Below are 26,581 nucleotides of genomic sequence, written 5' to 3'. Positions count from 1 at the left end.
TGCGCCACCCAGGCGCCCCCTATTATGTTTATTTTTAAATCCCTGTCTGATAATTCCAACATATGTGCTGTTTGTGGGTCAGTTCTGATAATCGTTTCCTCTCATAGAGATGGGGTACATTTTCTTGCTGTTTTGCACGTCCCATAATTTTTTGATAGAATGCCAGACGGTGTATGTAAAAGAACAGTAGGAACTGAAGTATATTGACAACCAGAAAAAAGGCATTCTCCTTATTCTGGCAAGCCATGAACTTGGGAGGTTGACTGAATCTCTTAAATGTTTTTAATACTTGATATTATTGCATGTATTAGCTGCTTCAATCACTTAAGAAAAAATGGTCTAAACCTTGCATCTAGAAATGTGGCAATGTAACCATTGTCAATTTCTAGATTGAAATACTTTCTAAGTTTTCATCTGCATCTCACCTTTTACTTCATTCTTGTACATTGATTCGTGTACATTGATTTCACGATCTTTCCTGAATTAATTGATAGGAAGGTGTTTGCAATATTAAGCACTCGGACTCTCAAGGCATGAAAATATAGTTATTTCTTCAGCAGTAAATGACCTAGTAGGTCCACAGGAAGCCATTTGTATATTGGAACTGTCCTCTGCCAAAGATAAGATTGAGACTCTCTTATTTAGTCAGCCTTTGACATGTAATGACAGCTAATCCACCTTGTTTGAATATCTACACGTCTGTGCCATGCAGATTGTAGCTCAGTACCCTGAAAATCACCCACTGTATTTCTCCTTGTGGTCAGTTAATTTTTGACCCGCTGTGTTCTTAACATCCAGTTGAGGGGATAATAGATTGATTATATACTTGTGATTCCTGTGTCACTTAAAGCTTTCATTCTTTTATTCTATTGTTGATGACAGTTATGACACTTCACTGATTTTCAGTTCTGTAAATATTTCTTCAATCAGATTTATAGTGTTCTGGGTCTGAAACCCAGATATAGCTCAGTAAGTGAGTAACGTTGGAAGCACAGTTGAAATTATTATTCCAGCCATATTATCACTCCTGGAAAAAAAAAAAAAAAGACCAGGGCTTATTTCTACATGTTCAAATAGCCAATCTATAAGATTCAGAAGTAATATAGGTAATAATTCACTGATTGTGCCCTGCAGATATAATTTAGGAAGAAGTTTTCTAATGACATGTTTTTGTAGAAAGAAGTTTATCCATAGGCTTCAAAGCTAGGCAGATTCTGAATACTTCAACTACTAGAAATGCTTGACATGTATCCTACTCACTCACATTTTTAGTGTCCGCAGACTTGTTAATACATTTTATATTCCAAGTTTTATCAACGAGGATACAGTATACTTGGGGTGTCTAATTTTTTATAGCACTGACTCTTCATGCTTTTATATATAGTCTTTATTATGTTTGGGTTGAAGATGATTTGTCATAGATGAAATTGTGTGATCTTTGTGATACGTGGAAACTGCCCCCCCCTTTTTTTTCCTGCATGTATTGTTTCCTTGTTGGATCTATGACTTGCAAATATTTTCTCCAACTCTATAGGTTGTCTCTGCACTTTGTGATGTCCTTTGACATACAAAATTTTATAATTTTGGTGAAGTCCAGTTTATCTGTTTTTTCCTTTTGCACTAGTGCTTTTCATGTCATGTTTATGAAATCACTGCCAAATCCAACATCCTGAATACTTTCTTCTTGTTTTGTTTTTAAGTTTATTTATTTATTTTGAGAGAGAAAGAGAGAGAACGAGCAGGGGCGGGGCAGAGAGAGAACGGGAGATAGAATCCCAAGTAGGCTCCGTCCTGTCAGCACAGAGCCTGACGCAGTGCTCCGACTCAAGAATGGAGTCGAAACCAGGAGTCGGATGCTCAGCTGATTGAGCCACCCAGGCGCCCCTCCTCAATACTTTCTTCTAAGAGTTTTATAGTTTTAATTCTTAAGTTTAGATCTTTGATCCGTTTTGAATTCATTTTGCATATGGTATAAGGTAAGGGTCTAACTTCATTTTTTTTTTTACATAGGGATATCCAGTTTTCCCAGCACCATTTCTTTCTTTTTTTTTTTTTTAATTTTTTTTTTAACGTTTTCTTTATTTTTGAGACAGAGCATGAACGGGGGAGGGTCAGAGAGAGGGAGACACAGAATCTGAAACAGGCTCCAGGCTCCGAGCTGTCAGCACAGAGCCCGACGCGGGGCTCGAACCCATGGACCGCGAGATCATGACCTGAGCCGAAGTCGGCCGCCCAACCGACTGAGCCACCCAGGCGCCCCCCCAGCACCATTTCTTAAAAGACTAGCCTTTCTGCATCGAATTGTCTTGGTTCTGTTGTTGAAAATCAACTGACCGTATGTGTGAGGGTTTATTTCTGGGCTCTCTATTCTCTTCTATTCTGTTGGTCTATACATTGGACCTTATGTCAATGCCACAGTATTTTAATCTCTGTAGCTTTGTAAATTTTGAAGTCAGGAAGCTTAAGTCCTTCAGTTTATTATTTTTCAAGGTAGTTTTGGCTTTTTGGGACCCCTTGCAATTCCATATGAATTTCAGAATCAGCGTTTCCATTCTTGTGAAAAAAAGGTGTTGGAATTTTCTTAGGGACTGTTAAGCATGTAGATTGGTTTGGATAGTATTGACATCTTAACGGTGTTAAATCTTCCTATCCATGAACACGGGATGTCTTTCTATTTATTTAGATCTTTAATTTCTTTCAGCAGTGTTTTGTAGTTTTCAGTGTAGAAGTCTTTTTTTTCCCCCCCTTGGTTGGATTCCTTCCTTAAGTATTTAGTTCTTTTGGATGCTATTATTATAAATGGAATTAACTTTCTTAATTTTTTCTTTTGGATTGGTCATTGCTGGTGTATAGAAACACAGCTGATTTTTATGTGTTGATTGTGTGACCCTGCAACTTTGCTTAACTTATTAGCTCTAGGAGCTTTCTTGTGGATTGTTTGCAATTTTCTAATATACAGGCTCGTGACATCTGCAAGTAGAGATGGATTTTTACCTCTTCCTTTCCCATTTGAATAGCTCTGGCCAGAACTTCTGGTACAGCATTGAATAGCAGTGATAAAAGGGAGCATCCTTATCATGTTCCGGGTCTTTCTTTCACTATTGAATTTGATGTTTTTAGCTGTAGGTTTTTCATAAATACCCCTTATCATTATGAGGAATTTTCTCTCTATTCCTAGCGTTCTGAGCGTTTTTATCAAGAAAAAGTGTTGCATTTTTCTGTGCCAAGTGAAAAAATCCTCCCTCTTTCCTTTGTTCTATTAATGGTATGTTACATTGACTGATTGTCTTATATTGAACCACTCTTGCATTCCTGACATAAATTTGCATTTGTTCATGGTGAACAATCCTTTTAATAGTTGTTGGGTTCAATTTGCTAATATTTTGTTGAGGATTTTTACATTTATAAAAAGGGTATTCTTGATCTGTTCTCTTTTTCTTTTGTGAAAACTCTTGTGAATTTTCTTTTCCTGTGATGTTGTTACCTGATTTTGGTATCAGGATAATGTTGGTGTCGTAGAATGAGTTAGGAAGTGTTCTTTACTTCTTTGGGAGTTTGAGAGGAAACGGTGTTCATTTGTCATTAAATATTTAATGGAATTCACCTCTAAAACCATCTGGTCCATGGCTTTTCTTTATTGGGAGACATCTTTACGTCTTTGACTAGGGAATATTGAGGTGGCAATGTTGAAATATGCTTTTAATTTTTCTTTAAGATATGAAGTCTTCTTCCTCAATAACGTTTGTTTTGAAAACTGAGGGCTCAAGTTGGAATAAATAGCTAAAAATCACACAGTTGTTAAAGGCTATCTTTGTTTACTTTAATACATGCTACAGATTTTCTTATCCTACATTAGGATAACAGTCAGTTAAGCATCCAACTCTTGATTTCAGCTCAGGTCGTGATCTTGCAGTTCGTGAGTTTGAGCCCTGCATCAGGCTTCATGCTGATAGTACAGATCCGCTTGGGATTCTCTCTCTCTCCCTCTGTCTCTCTGCCTCTCCCACATGCATTCTCTCTCTCTCTCTCTCTCTCAAAATAAGTAAACTTAAAAAAGAATTATGATATAATCTCTCATTTCCTTATTTTTCATAAACAAGTGTTTTCAATTTTATGGACTTTTATAAACATTGATATATTGTAGATTATATTGTAGGATGTTATACTCATAGTTTCTAGTTGGTGCTGTCAGTGTATATATTCAGTGCTCTGCTCTAAAAATAATACATAATAGCTGAATAGCTCCTATAAACATAAAATCCAGGTATTTCTCAAAATTCAAATTATTTCTGTTTTTGAAAAGTAGGTTATGAAGTGAGACTCTTTATAATTGGAATGTACCAAATTTGGGGTATTTTTGGAAAGCTAAATGCCAAATGCTTATGTCAGCATCATTTCTAGCACTTTCGACATGACTTTGTTCATACTCATTTAGTCACGATCAATGAATCATGTATATTACCATGCTGTCCAGTCAGTATAACAATGTCAGCTATCAGGCGCCTGGGTGGCTCAGTTGGTTAAGCCTCCAGCTTCGGCTCAGGTCATGATCTCATGGTTTGTGGGTTCGAGCCCCGCGTCGTGCTCTGTGCCGACAGCTTAGAGCCTGGAGCCGGCTTCAGATTCTGTATCTCCCTCTCTCTCTACCCCTCCCTCGCTCATGCTCTGTCTCTCTCTGTCTGTCAAAAATAAATAAAACGGTAAAAAAAAAAAAAGCTTTACGATAGGGCTTGCCATTGTTAAATTTCCTGGTGAACTATACAGAACATTATTTTGCTGTTATCTATCTACTATTATTATTACTATTCCTACTGAAAGATAGAATGTGGACTGGTGAGAAAAGGATGGATTAACTCTTAATGATTGTAATCATTTATTTTAAAAATAATAATTAAATGATTTTGATTTGTTAAAACATATCACAGTATTCAAAAATTTAAAAACTTAACAGGATTTAAAGTCTCTTTCCCATAACTGTTACCCAGCCACCCATTTCCCTTCCCTGAAAGTAAATAATATTATAAAAGTAGACTGGTGTATTTAAACTTTGAATGGAGTGTGCCAAAGTATCTGTCAGCCTTCTTTTTTTTGTGCCATTCTTGGACCTGGTGAGAACCTTTCATTATCTTTTCCTATGTCATTTGTTTTTCTTTAATGTAGGTTGGTTTCCTTATAGTTGGTAAGATGAGCTGTCATAGAACCTTAAAAACATGAAGCTAATAAAACACTAAAGTCAATATCTGTATTAAAGTCATAACTTTGCCATAAAAAAGTAAACCCCTCGTCCTTGGAAGGGACATTAATACAGCCCTTCAGAATCCAGGTTGATTCTTAGCTCAGTCCTGGTCAGCGTTGAGTCTCGGATAAATTTCCAGGCCCCTATTTATGCCACAGCAAGCACATGGGAATTTGATGTCTTCATATTTCAGGCTGGATTTGACTCGAATTTACGTCTGCTTGGGTTCTTTCTTTTTTTTTTTTTTTACATTTCATTTCAGATATTCTACTTTTATTCAGTCTAAACAAAACTAGTATTGGTCAATAGCAAATTTATCAAGGCAAAAAATTTAGTTTTAGGTAACAAGTCTGGAGGGAAAAAAGCTCTTGTACTTCACTCTATACACTCACTATTGGTTTTACTCATGATTAAGTAATTATCACTCATGAAGAAAAACAATTTTACTGCCTCAAAGTAAAGACTAAAAGTACACTTCTTCCTCTTTTTCAATTAAAAAAAATTATTGTGGGACAACAAAGTCAAATTTGTATTTTATAGAACATAAATTACCAACAAGGTCCTGACCTAGTAATCAAAAATTAAATCTCAAAATTTAAAACCAAGAAAGAGGCTAAATTACACACATATTTTGACCAAACAAATTCTGGAACATTTCCTAAATAAAAAGTAAGCACAATTATTACATTCCAGGTTTCAGAGAAGAGGCATTAAGGATTCATGCCATAAGTTTATTTACAAACATATTGAGTATGTTGAATTCAAGAGTTTGATCCATTTTTCAGAGAGACTGCGCTTCTTAAAATGCTCCTTTTCACATCTGTTTAATGGATTAATTAAAACATCCTTATTTCTTTTTTTTTTCAACCTTTATTTATTTTTGAGACAGAGACAGAGCTTGAATGGGGGAGGGTCAGAGAGAGACGCAGAATCTGAAACAGGCTCTGGGCTCTGAGCTGTCAGCACAGAGCCCGACGCGGGGCTCGAACTCACGGACCTCAAGATCATGACCTGAGCCGAAGTCAGATGCTTAACCGACTGAGCCACCCAGGCGCCCCAGACATCCTTCTTTCTTAAGCAATTGGTGTCTTACTATAAAAAAAAAAAAGGCGCAGCAAATCCAGGTCCAAAGTCCGTAGTCATCATAACAAATAACCACCACTTGTTTTCCACTGAAAACGGCAAATTCTTTCCTGGGCCCTCCTCATAGTGGCTCCTACGGACCACAGAGGTGGTGAATCCCCGATGCTCTGTCCCAACATAGCGCTGTTGGAAGTTCTGCGAAAAGCACAGCACCCCCAGAGATAGAAACGACAGCACCAAACCAGGTCCTCCTCTTTTCACCACCTTGTTCCCGGTGTGTCAGGTTCTTTCTGAAATTTTAGTGGAGGCTTTTTCTAACTGAGCCGTCTCTAAAAGAGAATATATTTAAATATGCATAGAATTAACTATGCCTGTGATCATTAAAGTATTTTTTTCCTATGAAAACACACTTGTCATGAGTTGGTCCAGTTTGTCTCTGTTTAGAGTTTTTATTTTTATTTGTTTGCTTAGAGTTTTTTTTTTTTTTTTTTTTTTAACATTTTTTATTTTATTTTTGGGACAGAGAGAGACAGAGCATGAACGGGGGAGGGGCAGAGAGAGAGAGGGAGACACAGAATCGGAAACAGGCTCCAAGCTCCGAGCCATCAGCCCAGAGCCTGACGCGGGGCTCGAACTCACAGACCGCGAGATCGTGACCTGGCTGAAGTCGGACGCTTAACCGACTGCGCCACCCAGGCGCCCCTGTTTGCTTAGAGTTTTTAAATGCCTGAATTTACAAGCACAAGCAGCTTTGAAGCCACAGATTGACACATGTATTGGGGTCTCTGTTCATTAAGGAAATGCTGTTTAATTGTGCCGGATGCCAACCATTTCAGTAATTACTAGCTTCTAGTCTGTTTAGGGTTTAAATAGACTTGGACTCTGCTTTAGTGAGCAGTTGCTCATTGAAATTAGCAATGCAATTTTAAAGCTTTTTCTTAAATACGAACATAAGCACAGTAACATTTCAGTTGGTGGTCTGAACTGAATGGATGGAGAGTTTTAATTTTTCAGGTGACTATCTAATCATTTAATCATTTGAATTTAAGAATTTTATGCTATAAAGTTTATAGCTGCTAAGGAAAGAGAGTCTTGAGTCCTGAGATGAAAAAGCACAGCCATGTGAAACTGTATTCTCTTATGAATTCTGAAAACTGTCAGACTGTATATTTAGGTCCTAATTTCATTAGCCCATCCTAGTTTAGAAGAATTTGAAGTGGTATTTTGTGTGTGTGTGGGAGAAATCTATCATGTCTTTGCAGTTCACTCCAAAGAGATAACAGGTACACAGTTGCCTAGTTGAATATATTTTTGTCTCATATAGTCGGGCATTAGGATGAGCTTTAAAGAAGCATTTTTTCTACTTAGATTAAAATAAGGACTATATAATTTATGAAAGGATTCTTTTAGCTAAAAGAAACCATTTAAAACGAGAAAATAGAGGAAATGTAGACTGCCAAATAATGCAAGAGTAGAGCCTGAAAATTTAGATATACCCCCTCATCCTGAAAGCCCTCTTAGGCCAAAGACAAATATTTCAGATGTCTTTCAAACAAGATCTCAAGCTCTTAAAATTCAGGATTTCAAGTGCTTACAAATCTAGAGTAATATCTCAGTGGGAAAACAATGTATACTAATAACCCAGTAGAAAAATAGTGTAAATAGTACACAGAACATGAAATACAAGGAACTCCATCTCCTAAGAATATGCAAATGTGAAAAACACACTAAGATGCCATTTTCCACCTATTACAATGCAAAGTTTAAAAATTACACAACTTACTGAAGACCGGAAGAAGCCTATAGCTTGCTGATGGAAGAATAAATCAGTACAGTCTTATGGAGGGCAACTTGGTAATATTTAACAAAATTTTAAAGTTTATCTTTTGACTCTTGAAATTCAATTTTGGGGAAGCTTTCTACAGATATATTTATTCCTGAATGTGAAAGATCATTTATGCCAAGGGTATTAATTTTAACATTATACTAACAAAAGATGGGAAAGAATGGAAATGTCCTTAGTAGATTTTGATACATTATGTTACAGTCATGTACTAGAATACTTATTCAATCATAAAACAGGTTAAGGAAGCTCTGTGTAGGAGTAGGAGAGAGGTTCCAGACGTGTAGTGTTGGGATGGCAAACTTCTTAAAGGGCCAGCTAGTAAATATTTTAGGCTTTTCTCTGTTGTTGGGGGACACAGCCACAGACCATATGTCTATGTGTATGGACTGTGTTGCAATGAAGTCTTATTTACAGAAACAGGTGACTGGTCTGTGGGGCATAGAAGAACTTGGAATATAAACTATAACAGGTATGAAGTGCTGAGAGCACTGGGTAGTGAGTTCAAGCTTTGCCTGGGATATTTGGGAACGACTTCATCGATGAATGAGGTAGGTGATCATTTAAACTGAGTTTCTGTGGGTGTGTAGAAGCTCTGAAGATTAAGGTGAGGAGGAGGTGTTTTCTGGAATTGGTGAGGAGTTGTTTGATACGTGGAGTTCTGTGTTAAGAGTGGATGAAGAGGTAAACTGGGATCATATTTTTGAAGGGGTTAGACAGTAATGGGGTTTCTAACCCATTTTCTACTTCGAATAAAAAATATTTGAATGCCTACCTCTGTTAGACCTTTAAATTTTGCATATGTACTTCAGGGCTTTTTTTTTTGTTTTTTTTTGTTTTTTTTAAATTTGCGTGGGTTTTTTGGCATATATTTTGTAAAAGAAACATTATAGACACAGTTGAAACCATGCCCTGCAAACCATGCTGAGTATATATTCTTATCTCTTTCCAGAGATAATAGCTAATATGAATTTGTTACTCTAGCCTTCCGACATTAACTACGTGTTCATATACCTTTATAAACAATATATTTTATTGTTCTTTTTATTGTAAAAGTTCAAAGAATGGTTTGTGGTGTCATTTCACAATTGGCTTTTGCTCAAAATTGTGTTTTTACTATTTCTGTGTGTGGATCAGCCCCGGTCAATAGAAATAAAATGCAAGCTGTATATGTTATTTTAACTTCTGTAATAGCCACATAAAAAGTCACAGGTGAAATTAATAATCTACTTTAATAGCCCAGTGTATCTGAAATATTATTTCAGCATATAATCAGTATGTGAGATTATTAATGAGGTATTTTACATTCCTTTTTTATACTAGATCTTTGAAATCTGGCATCTGTTTCACACTTGCAACACCTCTCAACTTGGACTAGCCACGTTTTAAGTGTTCAGTAGTCGCAAGTGGTTAGTGGCTTTTACTGTATTGAACAGAGAACTGCTACAGTTCAAGCAGGACGGAACACTCCCAAGTGCCTGAAAGTTGCGCGCGCTCCTGACCTCCAGGGGTCATGTTGACCCAAGAGAAAGTCTTTTGTGTTTTGGAACTTGCTAATCCTGCAGCCGCAGCACAGAAATCATTCTGTGTGCGATAAAGGAAACCTCTCTCAAGAAGAGCAATTACTGCTGATGATGGTTGGAACACGGAGCGTGGGACAGGCACGATGCACGGCCTCTTTAGACACGCAGGGGCCCCTGCCCTGTCCTTACAGGAGTGCGCTCTTCATTCTTGCTTGTCTGGGGTAAACTGTTGAAACTTTTCCTGCTCTTCTCAGGGGTGCCACATTGGTAGCAAACATACTGCTTGTCCATAGTCGGACCTTAATAAGTAGGTAGACCTGTTAGCTTACATTTCTTTGCGAAGAATCTCCAGCAGCATCATTTGATTATTGAGCCCCATGTAATATGCCTCTATGCCTGGTTTTCTAAGTTTTAGGCAAGGTTAAAGTCACCTCACCCCAAAGTCTATATGTAGACTTCTAGTTCTCTTATTTTCCGCAGAAATATCTTCATTGAAATGCTGTAGAGTTGACCTGGAGTCCTAGCGGAAACTGCCTTTTAGCATGTTTTAGTTTCATACACATTAAATTAGAGACGCTTTCCATTATGCTGTTAGTATCCCTCATATAATAACCCAATGAAAAACAAATCTAGCTAAGGACAAAAATTTAGGGAAAAATTCTCGCCATGGCATTCATTCATTGCTTGATTTTTGACTGTTTTTTCAATTCTGTGGCATTTATTTTAATGTGTCTTTTATATACCCACAGAAATATATATTATATAATAGATAGATCTATCATGATCTCTGCTCTTAGTCTGGGGCCTTGATATAGTCTGCATTCCACGGCTTGATAGCTTTTTAGTAGTTTTATATGGCACTTTCTGCCACAAGGTGGGGGTAGAGAGTTCTATAGGCCTTTTTAGGTAAGGAGAATTTGGTCATAAAGTTTAGCTTTCCATAAGTTAACAAAATAATTGTCCAGCACCATTGTTAACACAACTGCCCCCTTAGGGTTAGCAGGATTTCTAATTTCTTCATGGTAATATTTTACTCAGCTCATCAGCCATTCAGAAATTATTAGTGATTATTTTTATAACAGTTTAAATACTCTATGAATTTACTTCCATATCATTTACTTTTTGTTGCATTACTTTGCTTTTTTTTTTTTTTTTTAATCTAAGGTGAGAACGGTCACTTGGGAAAAATGCATGTTTTGATTGGGCAAATAGGAACTGAGAAAAATAAAGAGGTAATTCTGGGAGACTAAGGGTTTTGGTGGATCTGATAGGGAGTGGAAATGAGAGAGGCAGGCCTGGGTGAGGTGTCACAGTGGCATGTCCTTTAAACAAAGGGTAGCACAGAGTTCTATGGCTTGTAGTTTTACAAATTCTGATACTAAAAATATGTATGTGCTTGTTAGATACTGGTACAGGTAGGTCTACACCAAGCGAGAGGACGGTACCCATTCTCTTCATTAGAAATGTAATCAGGGGCGCCTGGGTCAGTCAGTTGAGCATCGGACTTCGGCTCAGGTCATGATCTCACGGTCTGTGAATTCGAGCCCCGCGTCGGGCTCTGTGCTGACAACTTGGAGCCCGGAGCCTGCTTCGGATTCTGTGTCTCCCTCTCTCTGACCCTCCACCATTCATGCTCTCTCTCTGTCTCAAAAATAAATAAACATTAAAAAAAAAAAAAAAAAGAAATGTAATCAGAGGCACCTGGCTGGCTCAGTCAGAAGAACGTCTGACTCTTGATCTTGGGGTTGTAAGTTCGAGCCCCACATTGGACGTACAGATTACTTAAAAATTAAAAAATTTAAAGTTTAATCTATAAAGTCAATTAAAAATTAAAGTGTTGGGGCGCCTGGGAGGGTCAGTTAGTTGAGTGTCCGATTCTTGATTTCAGTTCAGGTCACAATCCCAGGACCATGGGATTGAGCTGCACATCGGGCTCCGTGCTGAGCATGGAGCCTGCTTGGGTCAGTCAGTCTCTCTCTCTCTCTCTCTCTCTGTCTTTCTCTCTCTCTCCCTCCCTCTGCCCTTCTCTCCCACTTGCATTCTCTATTTCTCTAAAAACAAAACAAAAAAAGAAAAAATATTAAAGTGTTCACACGTAGAGACATTGTGTGTAATCTGAAATAAGAAAGCATTTTATTTTAGTGAAAACTGTTCTGTGACCACTTGGCATCAGTTTGCTCATGTCAAATATTAAAGAATGTCTATATCAGAATAAGCCTACTTGTCAGAAATGATTTTTTAACAAATCTTGGTTGTGCCTTATTGTATATATAAAATTAAACAGTGAAACTAAAGAGACTTTGTTAAGGTTTTTATGCAAATACATACGTAATATGTTTCAGACTGGATGACCGTGGACAAATTCCCACGTTACTATATTTATCGACTGAATTGTCAAAAGCCCCATGGTTCTGTTTGTTTCTTCTTCATTTCAGAATGGGAAATGCTGAGGTTACCATATGGGCCACTAGTGAAAAGACCTGTTGCTATTTGGTGGCGCACACCAAACTTAAAGACCATGTGGTATAAAGATTTAAAAAAGAGTTCTACGTGGGAGTAGATTTGGAAATTGGATTTGTTTTTTTTTTTTATAAAGTTAACGTTCATTTATTTTTGAGAGAGACTGAGCATGAGCGGCGTGGGGGCAGAGAGAAGAGGGAGACACAGAATCCGAAGCGGGCTCCAGGCTCTGAGATGCTTAACCCCCTGAGCCACCCTGGCGCCCCTGGATTTGATTTATGAGCCAAATTTGGAGAATGCAGATAATAATGAAATTCCTTCTTAATTGACGTGATGGCAGCTGATTTCTGTAAGAATGCCATTTTAGTTCCCCTAGAGTTCTATCGGACTGGAATTTCTGAGAAAGTCCCTTGCTTTGCTAAGGCTGTTAGCCATTTGAAAGTGGATGGTGGATCTTACGGTGAAGAGAAGTTGTGACTGTAGTGTGATGCTCATCGGGGGAGAGCCAGTGGTTTGGTGTGACCTGCTTGCCACTGTCTGTGCTCAGTTAGGAGGCGCTTCCTCACTCCGCCCATGAGGACACCCTCCCTCCAGGTTCTTGTGCCGGCAAAATCCGTAGACTCTTACAGATACACCTAACACGTTAAAATCTACATACGTTTTATCTTAGTCACACAAACCATTGTATTTGCTACAGGCTTTAGAAATAATGTTTTGGTTTACTGTTCCATGATAAAATAATTTTGTTCAGTCTTTGTGTGTATCGGGATCCCTTCCCTGGGGATGATTCGTCTTTTTGAGGTAGTTGTTGTTCAAGTGACAGCTACTTGGGAATATGAGTGTCTTTGTAAGTTTAGATATAAGGTGACTCCTTTCTTTCCTGAAAAATATTTAGAGCATGAAACCTTCACCCGATATCTGCACATGTGATAATTCCTCATACTCTTATTTTTCATTTATGTTTAGAAGTACTTCTCAATTTTAAGAAGTCAGAGTCTTGAGTGAACTTACTGAATATCTAAGTTTTTAGTTAATGTGGATTTTGTCTTTTTTTTTTTTTTTTCTTTGAGGGGTTGGACATAATTGCCTTATTTCATTTCAGGGATCCTTCTAAAGTAAATATTCTGGTACCTGGTGCTGGACTAGGAAGACTGGCCTGGGAGATAGCTATGCTAGGTTATGCTTGTCAAGGAAATGAATGGAGTTTTTTTATGCTCTTTTCTTCCAACTTTGTACTCAACAGGTATTTAATTTACTTTTTGCTAGAAATAGTAATTTCTCAGAATCAGATTGACTTACCTATTTTTGAGCCATTCTGAATTTGAAGATAAATACATAGTGTTTGATTATATGTGTCATAATTGTTTCTTATATTAACATCAAGTTGCTTATACAAAATACCACTTTTAATCAGTTCCTAGTTAGCAGAATGTTGAAACAGGATGGATAAGTGACTTTTTAGAAAATGATGAGATATCCCACAAAACAGAAATGCTTCCTGTGCAGAATTGCAAGACTGTATGTATGATCCGGGAAGGAGTGTTTTCTCTCTGTTCCCTAAACTTCTCCACCCATTGGTTTCTTTAATGGAATCAGAGTTCGGTGTAGCAGTCGTAACTTCTTCCCTTAATCAGATTCTTATAAAGTGGCCAAGTATGCTCCTATGACTGAGTTGGAAACATCTCTCAGAATTTCTGTGGCCTCTTTTAGAAAATAGTGGAAAAGGGTTGTTATTTTTAAAGCCAGAAGAGGTGCATTGGGAAAAAAGAACTAGCTGCCTTGTTTAAATTAAATACAATGTTTTCTTGGTGGCAGTATGAGTTAGGGAGGGGTGAGAAGGTTAAAAGGAGACAATTAGAATAGTTGAGTAGCAAACGAAACCCATACCACTTTTTTGAGAAAATAGTGGACTGTGTTTTTACTTGAGTCTGAAGTTTGGAAATACATTTTTTAAAATGTGAGTGAACGACACATTTATATTTCTGAATTTACTTTAATTTTTTTTCCTGTCTTTTAATTCATGATTGGTTGCTCATCTACATGTGTATGTGCATTTTCAGATAATTGGGGAGGGGTACAGTGGTAGCACTTTTAAGTATTAATGAGTTTTATAAGTAAACCTTCAATCAGATTATATTTTAGTGTTTAAAGTAGATTTTTTTGGTGACGTTTTTAGTTAACACTGAATTTTATGCTCCTATTTTGCAGATGTTCTGAAGTTAATAAATATAAGCTTTATCCTTGGATTCATCAGTTTAGCAATAACCGGAGGTCAGCGGATCAGATTCGACCCATCTTTTTCCCTGATGTTGATCCCCACAGTCTTCCTCCCGGTTCTAACTTTTCGATGACAGCAGGAGATTTTCAGGAGATTTACTCAGAATGCAGTAAGTCCAAAACAAGCATTTAAACGGTCTGGTCCTTTGCTCTAAATTTAATGAGCCAATTTTATACTAAGGCAAAGTTTTGGTCATTCACTCTGATAGTAGAATGTAAGGTATACTTCAGTGACAATTTAGGATATTCAAAGACATGTGTAAGGTAATGATGGGAAATATAAAGAAGGGTAAGATTCCACAATTCAGAAATGTAGACTCTGTTGGGTCTATTAATATAAGATGACATGTAAACAAATTTCATTGAGTAATGAGTACAGTAAAGATAAAAGTAGATGAGTGTGGGAAAGAAGTTCTTTGTAGAGAGAAGGCTGTGACTTCAAGAATAGGGAGAGAGAGGTAGTACAAAGAGATGAATGAATAAGGTCATCGGAGATGGTGACACAGCCTGACTGGAAGGAAAAGAGAGGTTGGTTTGGGAGTTTAATGGCGGATGTGGCTAGAAAAGTAGGTTGGTTCCAGATTGTGGAAGACCTTTATAATCAGGTTATGAAGTTTGGACTTCACTTGGGCAAACTGTCGAAGTTTGAGCCAGCATTAGAGAAAAGGAGACGGTAATGGAGAGAGGGGCAAGGGGAAGTGGATTGGCAGTAAAAGCAAGAGGAAAAGTAGAATGCTGAGAGGTCGGTAAGGTCATTAATTCAACAGGTACTTTTCTGAGCACCTGCTAAGTCCCAGGTGTGTTGTAGGCATTGGAAAGAGAGCAGTGAGCAAAGCACAGTCCCTGTACAGGGGTTTCTATTCTGATAGGGAGTGAGGGGCAGTGACATGAACATTGTGAGGAAGAATACTAAGGCAGGGTGACAAGGATATAGAGTGGCGGGGGAGGGGCTGCTGTTCATCGAGTTCTCAGGGAAGTCCTTTCCAAGCCAAACTTTAAAAAAATGTTGAGCAGAGAACCTCGAAAAAGTGAAGAGGCAACCCATTAGATACTTGGGGGGGAATGTTGCAGAGAGAAAGAATGGCGAGAGAAGGAGGATTCGCGGTGGGGAGGGCGCTTGTTCTGCTCAAGGAAGAGCGAGAGGCCACTCGGGCTGGGGTGTGGTGGGCAGTGGGCACCGCGGTGGGAGGCCAGGTTGGGGAGGGTTTGATTGTACTCAGAGAGGTGGGAAGCCATTAGAGGGATCGAGGTAGGTTTTTGTCGCTTTTTCCCTGAACTCTGACATTGGGAAAACCTGTACTTTGAAGGTGGAAAGAGTGAGATGGAAGATGTTGGGTGCTGGGGATAGAGAGCGAGGGCTCAGAATAGAGCTGAAATAATGGGAAACATCAGTTAGGCGAGTCCAGGGGACATTGTTCTGCAGCAGGATTTGGGAGAGCAGATGGTGACACAGGCCTCCTCGGTTGGATGCGTGCCTTTGTCGTGCCAGCATTTGTACGGAGGCCTGCCTTAGTTCAGCTTCTGTCCCTGTCCTGGGCCACAGCCTCCAAGGACACTGCTGTCCAGGGGGTTCACTTGGCTACCTGGCCCCCCTTTTACACCGGCCAGTATCCGGAGCACTGGCGGGTAGTTTGAGTATTTTGATGCCATTCATTTCTTACTTGGCAACAAGTGCCTACAGTCTTTCTGAAACTTGCCAGAATTGATGGTTAACATTGGCTTAAATCACAGTTTAAAGTTCAAATAACTATTTATCTTAATTGATTTGAAATGAAGGGTAGACATTGAGTAGATTATAAACAAAACTCTTACGAGTACCTTTTGGTAAAGATACTAGTAATATAGGCTATCAAAAATGGTTTCCAAGCTGATCATCAAATTCTTCCTTTTTTTAAAAAACCTTTTTTAATGTTTATTTATTTTTGAGAGAGAGAGAGAGAGAGAGAGAGTGAGCATGAGCGAGAGAGAGGGAGAGGGGCACAGAATCCGAAGCAGGCTCCAGGCTCCAAGCTGCCAGCACAGAGCCCGATGCGGGGCTCAAATCTGAGAACTGTGAGATCATGACCTGAGCTGAAGTCAGACGCTTAACTGACTGAGCCACCCAGGCACCCCGACTATCAAATTCTTAATAAAAACTTTTATGAATTGCAAAGTATCTCATAAATGATTGTTTGGTTACCGTAATTACACAGTTGATTGGAAGAGTTTAGCTTCTGTATTCCTCCAGTTAAATTAAATATTCATAGTCTCTTAAGACATAGCTGGTACATTTATGGAATTAATTAAAAGAAAAGGCAGAATAACATAATTAAATGTAGTAACTTGGTTTTCCTTCACTAGATACCTGGGACTGCATTGCTACCTGTTTCTTCATAGACACAGCTCACAATGTAATCGATTATATTGACACAATATGGAAAATACTCAAGCCAGGTGGAATTTGGATAAATCTAGGTAAGTTCCTCAGTATTTATTAGAATCTCATACAGTTATCTGAGTACTTAGAGCAGTTCTCTGTTTGGTAATTTCACAGTAACGGATGTTCACAAAGGTTATAGTTAGTTAAATTGTACAGTATCCTTTAGATACTATCCTAGTCAGTCATGCAGTTCCTCTGAAAGCAGTGGAAACCCCAGAAGTTGTGTATTCTCCTAGGTCATTCTCACAGCAGTCCTCATTTCAGAGAGTAGTTATTACCCTGATAACCCTTTCTCATCATCCCCACCCTCCCCTCCAGTGACAGCAATCTGTCAAGAAGGAAGTGCTCTTTTTTTCTTTCAAATGAGACATTTGAAAGAAAGCCCTTAAACCGCCCCCCCCCCCAACTTTCTCCGAGGTACAAATACATAGTGGGAAAAGAGTAGATACGGTGATTTTCAGGACTGCCTTGAGTTTAAGAGAGAATATCATTTCATTTATGCAAAAACCTTTTTACTGCATCCTACCACTAGGTGATGAATATTCCCATCCAGCATCTAGAGGAAGTTACCAGTTTTATCTTCCTCCTTTAAAATAAAGGGAGAATAATAATACCAAGGTAAATATACTTGTGTTTTTTAGTTAGATGTATAATCCATGTTAAGAAAGACATAATGGCTAGGGGCGCCTGTGGGCTCAGTCGGTTCGGCGTCCGACTCCTCATTTCAGCTCAGTTCATGATCTTACAGTTTGTGGGACTAAGCTGTGTGCTGACAGTGGGGAGCCTGCTTGGGATTCTCTCTCACTCCCTCTGTCTCTGTCCCTCCCCTGTTCCTGCTCTCTCTCTCTCTCTCTCTCTCAAAATAAGTAAATAAACTTAAAAAAAAAATAGACGTAATGACTAGAATATAAAGATTTTCAAGATGAGGGTTATTACGTAACATAAGAGGACAGATACACCTTGTTTGAATCCATGGCCTTCAGGATTGGTCTAGTTTTGTTGTTGGTTCTGTCGTGTGCTCTCTTTTAAAAAAAAAAAAAAAAATTTTTTTTTTTTTAACACTTACTCATTTTTTGAGAGACAGAGACAGAGTGTGAGTGGGGGAGGGACAGAGAGAAAGGGAGACATCAAATCTGAAGCAGGCTCCAAGCTCCAAGCTGTCTGCACAGAGTCTGATGTGGGTCTCGAACTCATGGACCATGAGATCGTGACCTGAGCTGAAGTCGGACACTTAACTGATTGAGCCACCCAGGCACCTCTGTGCTCTCTTTTTAGTGATTGGACCCAGGCACCTCTGTGCTCTCTTTTTAGTGATTGGACTTGACCACAGATTTTCCCATTAGGACGAAGACTAGAGGCAGTATTAGGTCTTTTCAAATTTCTCTTTAGAATTTCATGGGGGCAAATGAGAGTAGTTGTAAAATGTAACCATCATATGAAACAATTATCTCAAACCTTAGATCCTCTTTAAAAGTAGTCACTTCTTTAAAGCAGATTTCTTTAAAAATTTCCCAAGAAATGATTGAACTGTAATACAGTTGACCCTTGAACAATGTGGGCATTAGAGGGATGCTGATCCCTTGCACAATAAAAAATCTGCATATAACTTTTGACTCCCCAGAAACTTAACTACTAATGCCTGTTGACCAGAAGCCTACTGATAACATAGTTAACACATATTTTGTATATTACATGTATTATATATTGTATTCTTACAGTAAAGGAAGCTAGAGGAAAGAAAATGTTATTAAGAAAATTATAAGGAAGGTGGGGTCTGTGGGTGGCTCAGGTGGTTAAGCGTCTGACTTCGGCTCAGGTCATCATCTAGCAGTTAGTGAGTTCTAGTCCCGCATCGGGCTCTGTGCTGACAGCTCAGAGCCTGGAACCTGCTTCAGATGCTGTGTCTCCTTCTTTCTCTGCCTCTCCCCTTTTTATGCTCGCTCTCTCTCTCTCTCTCTCTCAAAAATAAATTAAAAAATATTTAAAAAGTTAAAAAAAATTATAAGGAAGAAAAAATACACTGAGTACATTAAGTTTCACTGGCATGTATTTATCAACACAAAACGTGTGTAAGTGGATCGGTGCGGCTCACACCTGTGATTTTCAAGGGTCAGATGTATTACCTACTGGATATTTGCTCACTGGGGTTAGACGGTGTGTGAGCCACTTGTAAATACATTATTTAATCTGAAAACAGCCCTGTGTTGAAATGGTATGTCTGCTGTCTTACAGTTGAAGAAACTGAGTCTTGCTTTTAAGTAACTAGCTGTGGGATCCTTGGGGTCCTTGGGGTCCTGGAGCTTATATATGGCAGAGACAGGCTCACAGCCCACATCCAGTACCTCGAATGCCTAACCAGCTAGCCTTCCGGCTCACCCTGGGTCATTTCGTGACTTAGCAGTAGCAGTCATGTTATGTAATTAATACTTTTGACCCCAATTACTGAGACATGGTAAGGATTTGTGTATTTCCAAAGCATTGGGTTAAGTTTCACAGAAACCACTTTTCTGTTTGAACTTTTAATTGGTTTATTAATATTGTATTAAGTTATATAATAACAATAATTGTTTACAACTGCCTGGAATAAATAAAATTGGCCCTGCCTAAGCATACTGTTTGATAAGAATGGATGTGCTGGGCTCTATTGTGATCTGTCCCAGGCACCAGAGGGAATAGGGCACATTGGTTAATGGGAGGTCAATGAGGAGATCTTCTACTCTTCTTACCAGAGTTTCAAAACGATTCTGAGAATTCTCAGAAGTAGTGGAGTACTCAGAGTAGTGGAGAAGCATAGTCCTTAAAAATACTTGTTCGAGGGGTGCCTGGGTAGCTCAGTCGGTTGGGCGTCCGACTTCAGCTCAGGTCACGATCTCGCGGTCTGTGAGTTCGAGCCCCGCGTCGGGCTCTGGGCTGACAGCTCAGAGCCTGGAGCCTGCTTCCGATTCTGTGTCTCCCTCTCTCTCTGCCCCTCCCCCGTTCATGCTCTGTCTCTCTCTGTCTCAAAAATAAATAAACGTTAAAAAAAATTAAAAAAAAAAAAAACTTGTTCGGAAGGTTAGTATTTTCCAAGTAAAATTCTTTTAATGTATAAGCTGAGGGGCGCCTGGGTGGCTCAGTCGGTTGGCGGCCAACTTCGCCTCAGGTCATGATCTCACAGTCCGTGAGTTCAAGCCCCATGTCAGGGACTTGACAGCTCGAGGCTGGAGCCTGCTTCAGATTCTGTGTCCCACCCGCCCTCTGCCCCAACCCGACTTGTGCTCTGTCTCGCTCTCTCAAAAAGAAATGTTAAAAAAACATTAAATGTATAAGCTGAAGAATTGTAAAAATAATAATTATGTCAGGGTGCCTGAGTGGCTCAGTCAGTTGAGTGACTCTTGATTCCGGCTCCGGTCTCGATCACAGGGTTGTGGAATCCATTGAGCCCCATGTCAGGCTCTGCGGCCAGCATCGAGCCTGCTTAAGATTCTCTCTCTCTCCCTCTGCCCTTCACCCCCCCCCCCCCCCCCGCTTGTGCGCTGTCTCTAAAAAAACAATTGAAAAATAAAAATAAAAATAATTGGCTCGGTGAATATACCAGTAATACTGTTGTGCTCCAGGTATCTGTGCAGAGCAGTGTTGTTCGCTTCTTAGGCCACGTGCTCGTCTTTTACTAAACGTAACTCTTACTGCTGCTTCTCCTATTCTTTCATCTCTCTGGTCCACATACCTCTGTTATGTGCCACGCCACTCGGTACCAACTTGGGTTCTTCGGAATCGAAGAGAACCCCATGTCTTTTTCAATCCGTCATCTGTGCAGATTTCCCCCACCCGGAAAACCGTGTGTCCTCCTTAGCCCTCTTCTTCCTTACCATCGACACCTAGTCCACAAGTTGTGTCTCCTAAAGCTTCCTAATAGGTCTTGAACCTCTTTCTATCTCAGGGTTTCTCAGTGGCAGCGCCCTTGATATTTGGGTCAAGATCATTCTTCATTTGGACGGGCGGAGAGGGAGGGCTGTCCTATACAGTGCAGGGGGTGGGGGGGGGGGTTGTGCTGTACTCTGCAGGGGGGGCGGAGAGGGAGGGCTGTCCTATACAGTGCAGGGGGGTGGGGGGGGGGGTTGTGCTGTACTCCGCAGTGGGGGCGGAGAGGGAGGGCTGTCCTATACAGTGCAGGGGGGTGGGGGGGGGGGTTGTGCTGTACTCTGCAGGGGGGCGGAGAGGGAGGGCTGTCCTATACAGTGCAGGGGGGGTGGGGGGGTTGTGCTGTACTCCGCAGTGGGGGCAGAGAGGGAGGGCTGTCCTATACAGTGCAGGGGGGTGGGGGTGGGGGGGTTGTGCTGTACTCTGCAGGGGGGGCGGAGAGGGAGGGCTGTCCTATACAGTGCAGGGGGGTGGGGGGGGGGTTGTGCTGTACTCCGCAGTGGGGGCGGAGAGGGAGGGCTGTCCTATACAGTGCAGGGGGGTGGGGGGGGGGGTTGTGCTGTACTCCACAGTGGGGGCGGAGAGGGAGGGCTGTCCTATACAGTGCAGGGGGGTGGGGGGGGGGGTTGTGCTGTACTCCACAGTGGGGGCGGAGAGGGAGGGCTGTCCTATACAGTGCAGGGGGGTGGGGGGGGGGTTGTGCTGTACTCTGCAGGGGGGCGGAGAGGGAGGGCTGTCCTATACAGTGCAGGGGGGTGGGGGGGGGGTTGTGCTGTACTCCGCAGGGGGGCGGAGAGGGAGGGCTGTCCTATACAGTGCAGGGGGGGTGGGGGGGGGGTTGTGCTGTACTCCGCAGTGGGGGCGGAGAGGGAGGGCTGTCCTATACAGTGCAGGGGGGTGGGGGGGGGGGGTTGTGCTGTACTCTGCAGGGGGGCGGAGAGGGAGGGCTGTCCTATACAGTGCAGGGGGGTGGGGGGGGTTGTGCTGTACTCCGCAGTGGGGGCAGAGAGGGAGGGCTGTCCTATACAGTGCAGGGGGGTGGGGGGTGGGGGGGTTGTGCTGTACTCCGCAGGGGGGCGGAGAGGGAGGGCTGTCCTATACAGCGCAGGGGGGTGGAGAGGGAGGGCTGTCCTGTACAGTGCCCAGTGGTGAGCAGCGTTCCTGGCTTCTGCTTACTCAGCCGCAGTGACACGTCCTCAGTTGTGACGACAGAAATGCAAAATCACCCCAGTTGAGAAGCGCTGCCCCAGTCTCCTGCTAGTTGAGGGCTCAGGCCCTCATCATTGCTTGCCTGGGTTGTGCAGCAGTTCCCGGAGTGTCCCCCACGTCCAGGTTGTCTCCAGCCTCGTGCCTCTTCTGGTTCTCTGTGCGACCCCTGGAGTGGTGATCTTCCCCGCAAGCCGATCTCTTGCTGTCCCACTCCTCACATAGAATTCCAGCTTTCTGGATGACCTAAGCTCTTCAGGATTGTGCATAGTGCCCTTTGTGATCTTTGCTGTGTCTTGTGTCTTAGTTTCATTTTTTTTTTTTTTTTTTTTTTTACCTCCCCAGCCTTGAAAGCCTTTTCTGTTTTCCCTCTGTTCTCACGTTGGCTCTTTGCTGTGTGCGCTCAACACTCAGCTCAGGTGATCCTTCAAGATGGAGTAAATTTTTGTTGTCTTCCTCTTTTATGTTCTCACAGAATCTGTGAGCATTTAACACAGCGTCGTGTTGCCACCTGGGTTTCTGTTTTCCCCGTTGGTCTCTGAGCTCAGGGAGGGCCAGAAGCTGTGCTTGCTGTTTGACCTCCCTCAGAGCCCGACAGTTCGTGGCCGTTTAGTGACTGTTCTGTGTGTGAGTATATTGTTTCAGTATTTGAAAGCGGAAACAAAGTAATGGTAGAAGACCGGCTGCCAGGAGACATGACAAAGTGGCATTTATATGGGTAAATTTGTAACATTCCCATGGTTTTGGCTTCAGTCGTGTGGGCCTGGAAAATTAATTTTACGTATAAGCCGAGAGCGTATCAGCCCCTGGGGGGTGATTTCACACTCACCATGCTGCCCTAGACCAGAACATTCATATGGAAGGAGTGCTGGGTGCATAACTAAAAAGCCGTATTGGAAGTTAAATTATAACAAACATATTGTGTACATTCTATGAAATCAGAGTTGGGAATATGGTTAATTTGTAAACTGCTTTAAGGGGGATTTGAAGTTCTCTGATCTTCCTCAGGTGAGGGAAAGCTAGTGAGCTTTTTAAGGGAACTGTTTACATGTGTCCTTGGGGAAACCTTTTGTTCAGTTTTTCATGCTGACCAGTGCTCCTTAAATGCATGATGGGTAATGTATTTTAAACCGTGTGCACGGGTGTGCATATGTCTGCACTGACACTTAGGTCCAGCACTGGAGGGCAGGCGATTAGTGAAGTGAATCTAAACTTCATCTGGAAGAATAAACAGGTGAAAGTTCTCAAAAGAAAGACCCTCCTACTGAGATAAACCCATTTCTTCCTAAACACTTCTGACACATCTGGACACCAAATGAGGTGTTTTCCTCCACAATAAGGGATTCTCTTGGACACCAGCTGGGTGTCCTCAGTTTAAGTACTTCCTATATTGTCTTCCTGGACATAGTGTAAGATACCATGGGTTAAGGGTTTAGCCTCCAAGACCTCCGCCCCCACCCCTCCACACACTCAAATGCTAGTCACAAACTGTCCCCTGTGCTTCTGACCAGCTGTTGGTCTATAGGCTGTAGATTGGAGGTTCTCTGCCAGAGACCAATATGTATATTTTCTATTATCTTACAAGCACCAAAGGAGAACTTTATAAAGTGTAATGAGAGATGAGTCCTGTATTTTAAAGCATTATAAAGCTTGATATTTTATAAACGTGGGAAACTTCCTATAAAAGGTGGGTATTTGACCCATTGCCTCCTTCACTCACTGAGACTTTGTTACAGTGATTATAAAAATAGAAAAAAGTCTAAAACAATGACAGAGAACGGCAGGGATGTCATTAAGGGACAACAGAATGTAACAGTTTTTCAGAAGATACGGTAGGTGGATAAGTTTTGCAAAAACCAACCAACAAATAAACAAAAAACAAAACACCGATGTGAACAGAGCTGGTTGACCTGGGATAACCCTGGAAAATGACTATCTGTGTGGAAGATCTGGTATGATCCTGGAACACGAGTGGCCATATGGGGAAAAACGGGAATTGAAGGTCAGCGCATAGGGACCAGTTCATCCCTATGTAACCAAGTAACCAAGATGCCTCCCTTATGCCCATTCCAGTCCATGCTCAGTCAGAGACCAGAAATTTAATTTACTGGAAAAAGTGACTGGAAAAGAAGAAAATTTAGGAAGACGTGACCTAGTAGAGAGTAAGCGTGAGACACAGGACAGAAAAGAAGGAGATTGATTAAAAGTCCGTGACTAGCACCCACCCTCGCCCACAGTACCTCCCTCCTTTCCTGCCTATAAAACTTTCTGTTGAGGTTTGAGTGCCAGCTCTTTTGTTCTGGGCAATTGCAAACCATGTTTCTGTAAGTGGGCATGTCAACAAAGCTACCACAAGCTTTCTTCTAGTTAATGTATAGGATATCTTTTTCTAGATCTTAAGTCCTTTCTTTGTTTCAGAAATGTCTTATAAACAGCACACTTACATTTTGTTACCCAATCTGACTGTCTCTGTCTTTTAACTGGAACTTTTAGAACCTTAAAAATACAAATGGTTTAAATTAACTTGTCCCAGATTGGGCAGGTGGGTACCCCCTTCTCCTGTGTCCTTTGGACATATCCCTTTTGATATGTTCCTCCTTTGTGGAAAAGCCAGGCATTCTAAGCACATGTTGTACTTTCTCTGCCAGGCCCTGAGATAAGCCATTTTACCCCCAAAGATTCCTGGTTCTTTTTAATAGAGAACGGTATGTAGAAATGCTACATTAATTATATTTGTAGACGTCCGAAATCTGCCCAGAGATATTTGTCGAATTACTATCTGTAATAGACTGTAAAAAATACAAAACTATAGGGGCGCCTGGGTGGCTCAGTCGGGTAAGTGTCCACCTTTTGATTTTGGCTCAGGTCATATCTCATGGTCTGTGGGATTGATCCCCACCTTGGGCTTTACTCTGACTTTGCAGAGCCTGCATGGGATTCTCTCTCCCCCTTCTCTCTAACCCTCCCCTCCTTTCTCTCAAAATAAGTAAATAAACTTTTAAAAAATTAAACACAACTATAGTAGTTATCTTTAGGTGGTAAAATTACAGATGCTTACCTGTACATTCACTGCTACGCTGGGCATCATTGTGAAACTGAAAACATGTTCCTTTACTCATGTAGCTTGCAATTTGGTTAAAAAAGGCACTGATTACATGAAAAATAATCAGTGAGCAATGCAACACTACATAAAATGAGTTTTACAGTGTGGTGTATTGAGAGAGTGAGCAGTAGGGCTGGGAACTTGGAGGGATTATACTAAAACTTGATTCCAGCAAGGTTTTGGAGCATGGTTAAAGCTTGAGTTGGAAAGTTGGAGCTCTCTAAGTGGGACACAGCATGAGTAGAGGTACCATATGACCTGAGGGTGTAAGAATCATTGGAGTGGGTTCATTTAGATACAGTAAAACAATATTGTTGGAGGCTCTTAAAATAATGGTGCAGAAACATCATACACTTTAGAGCAGGACAGACTACAGTGCTCTGTGTGTTTATAAAAAGGCTTCCAAGGGTTCGGATGGTCTAGGACACACAGCAGGTACTCAGTAAATGGTAGCTCCTGTCATTTTTATTAGTACTAATGAAACTAACAGGAAGTTAAGCTTGACAGAATAGTTTGATAGGGAACCGTTGTTGTCTTCTGAAAAAGAGTAATAACATACATGTTCGTCGTCATTTTTTTAGTGTTTTATGTAAGGTTAAAAAGAGGAGCGGAAGAAAAACATTTTAAGTCTTAGTAAGTATGTTCCACAGAGTGATGAGCCGTTTGGGAGGAGAAACCGTCCTGTTATTCTTATTTCCTGTGATGAGCACATTGTGTGAGGCTTAGGGGTGGTGAGTTGGACCTGGCATCTATAGTTAACCCAATGAACTGGTAAAAAAAAACAAAAAACAAAAAACCAAGATTGTTTAGTTTAGTCCTGAAGCATAACTGTTGAATGGTAGCGTTGCCTGGACGAGGCTGATGCATTGGGCAAAATGTGAGAGGTTGAAAGATTGAAGAATCTGGTTTGAATCAGATGATAGTTCCTTGGACATGTGGAATGAGAGGATAGTAAAAGGAGAATGTCATTTTAAAAAGTTGGGATTGCTGTCATTTGCTCAGTGCCTTCGCTACACTGGGTGTACTGGATGTTACCCGTTAGATGGAGCGAGCCAGTGGCTTGCCCACAGGCACACAAGTAGTAAGTGTTGGAGCTGGGATATGAGCTGAGCACTTCAAAAAGCCAGCCCCAGTGTCACCTCCTCCTTCCAGAAAGCCTTGCCTAGAACCTCCCATCGTACCCACACTGTCTCTCACCCAGGCTAGCTGGAGGACCCTTGTGTTTTCATGGGACGTCCAGTTTGTGGCTGCCGTTGGGCATTTACTTAAGGCATTATAATTACAGTGTACCTTTGGAAGTTAGGGACCTGGCATTCCCTGATGCAGTTGCTCCTTCCGTAACAGGTGTAAGCGCCGTGATGTGGAGAATCACTGGGAAGCCCTGGTATACCAGAGGGACTCACTCCCCAGGAGTGCAGCCCCCGCACTCGAATGTCAGCTACGGGGCCAAAGTCTCAGGGGTCTGGACACGTGCCCTTGGCAGACGTAAACGTTCTTTACGTCTCCTTTTTATGTTCCGTCTACTGCCCAA

At 41.1% G+C, this 26,581-nt stretch overlaps 1 protein-coding gene across 2 annotated transcripts in view; it reads left to right on the top strand.

The window, feature by feature from the left end:
• The window catches only part of CARNMT1 (carnosine N-methyltransferase 1), a 44,962-nt gene that overhangs the window by 14,389 nt on the left and 3,992 nt on the right, over positions 1-26,581 (top strand). For both annotated transcript variants that reach the window (XM_019463584.2, XM_019463585.2), the window contains 3 exons: positions 13,248-13,388; positions 14,354-14,532; positions 16,763-16,876. In XM_019463584.2, coding sequence (XP_019319129.1) covers positions 13,248-13,388; positions 14,354-14,532; positions 16,763-16,876 — 434 coding nt within the window. The remainder of the gene's footprint in view (positions 1-13,247; positions 13,389-14,353; positions 14,533-16,762; positions 16,877-26,581) is intronic.

The sequence above is a fragment of the Panthera pardus genome, unplaced genomic scaffold (assembly GCF_024362965.1).
Source record: "Panthera pardus isolate Hobbes unplaced genomic scaffold, ASM2436296v1 HiC_scaffold_20, whole genome shotgun sequence".
In the NCBI taxonomy this organism is placed as follows: domain Eukaryota; kingdom Metazoa; phylum Chordata; class Mammalia; order Carnivora; family Felidae; genus Panthera; species Panthera pardus.
This window is presented reverse-complemented; position numbering and strand designations above follow the sequence as displayed.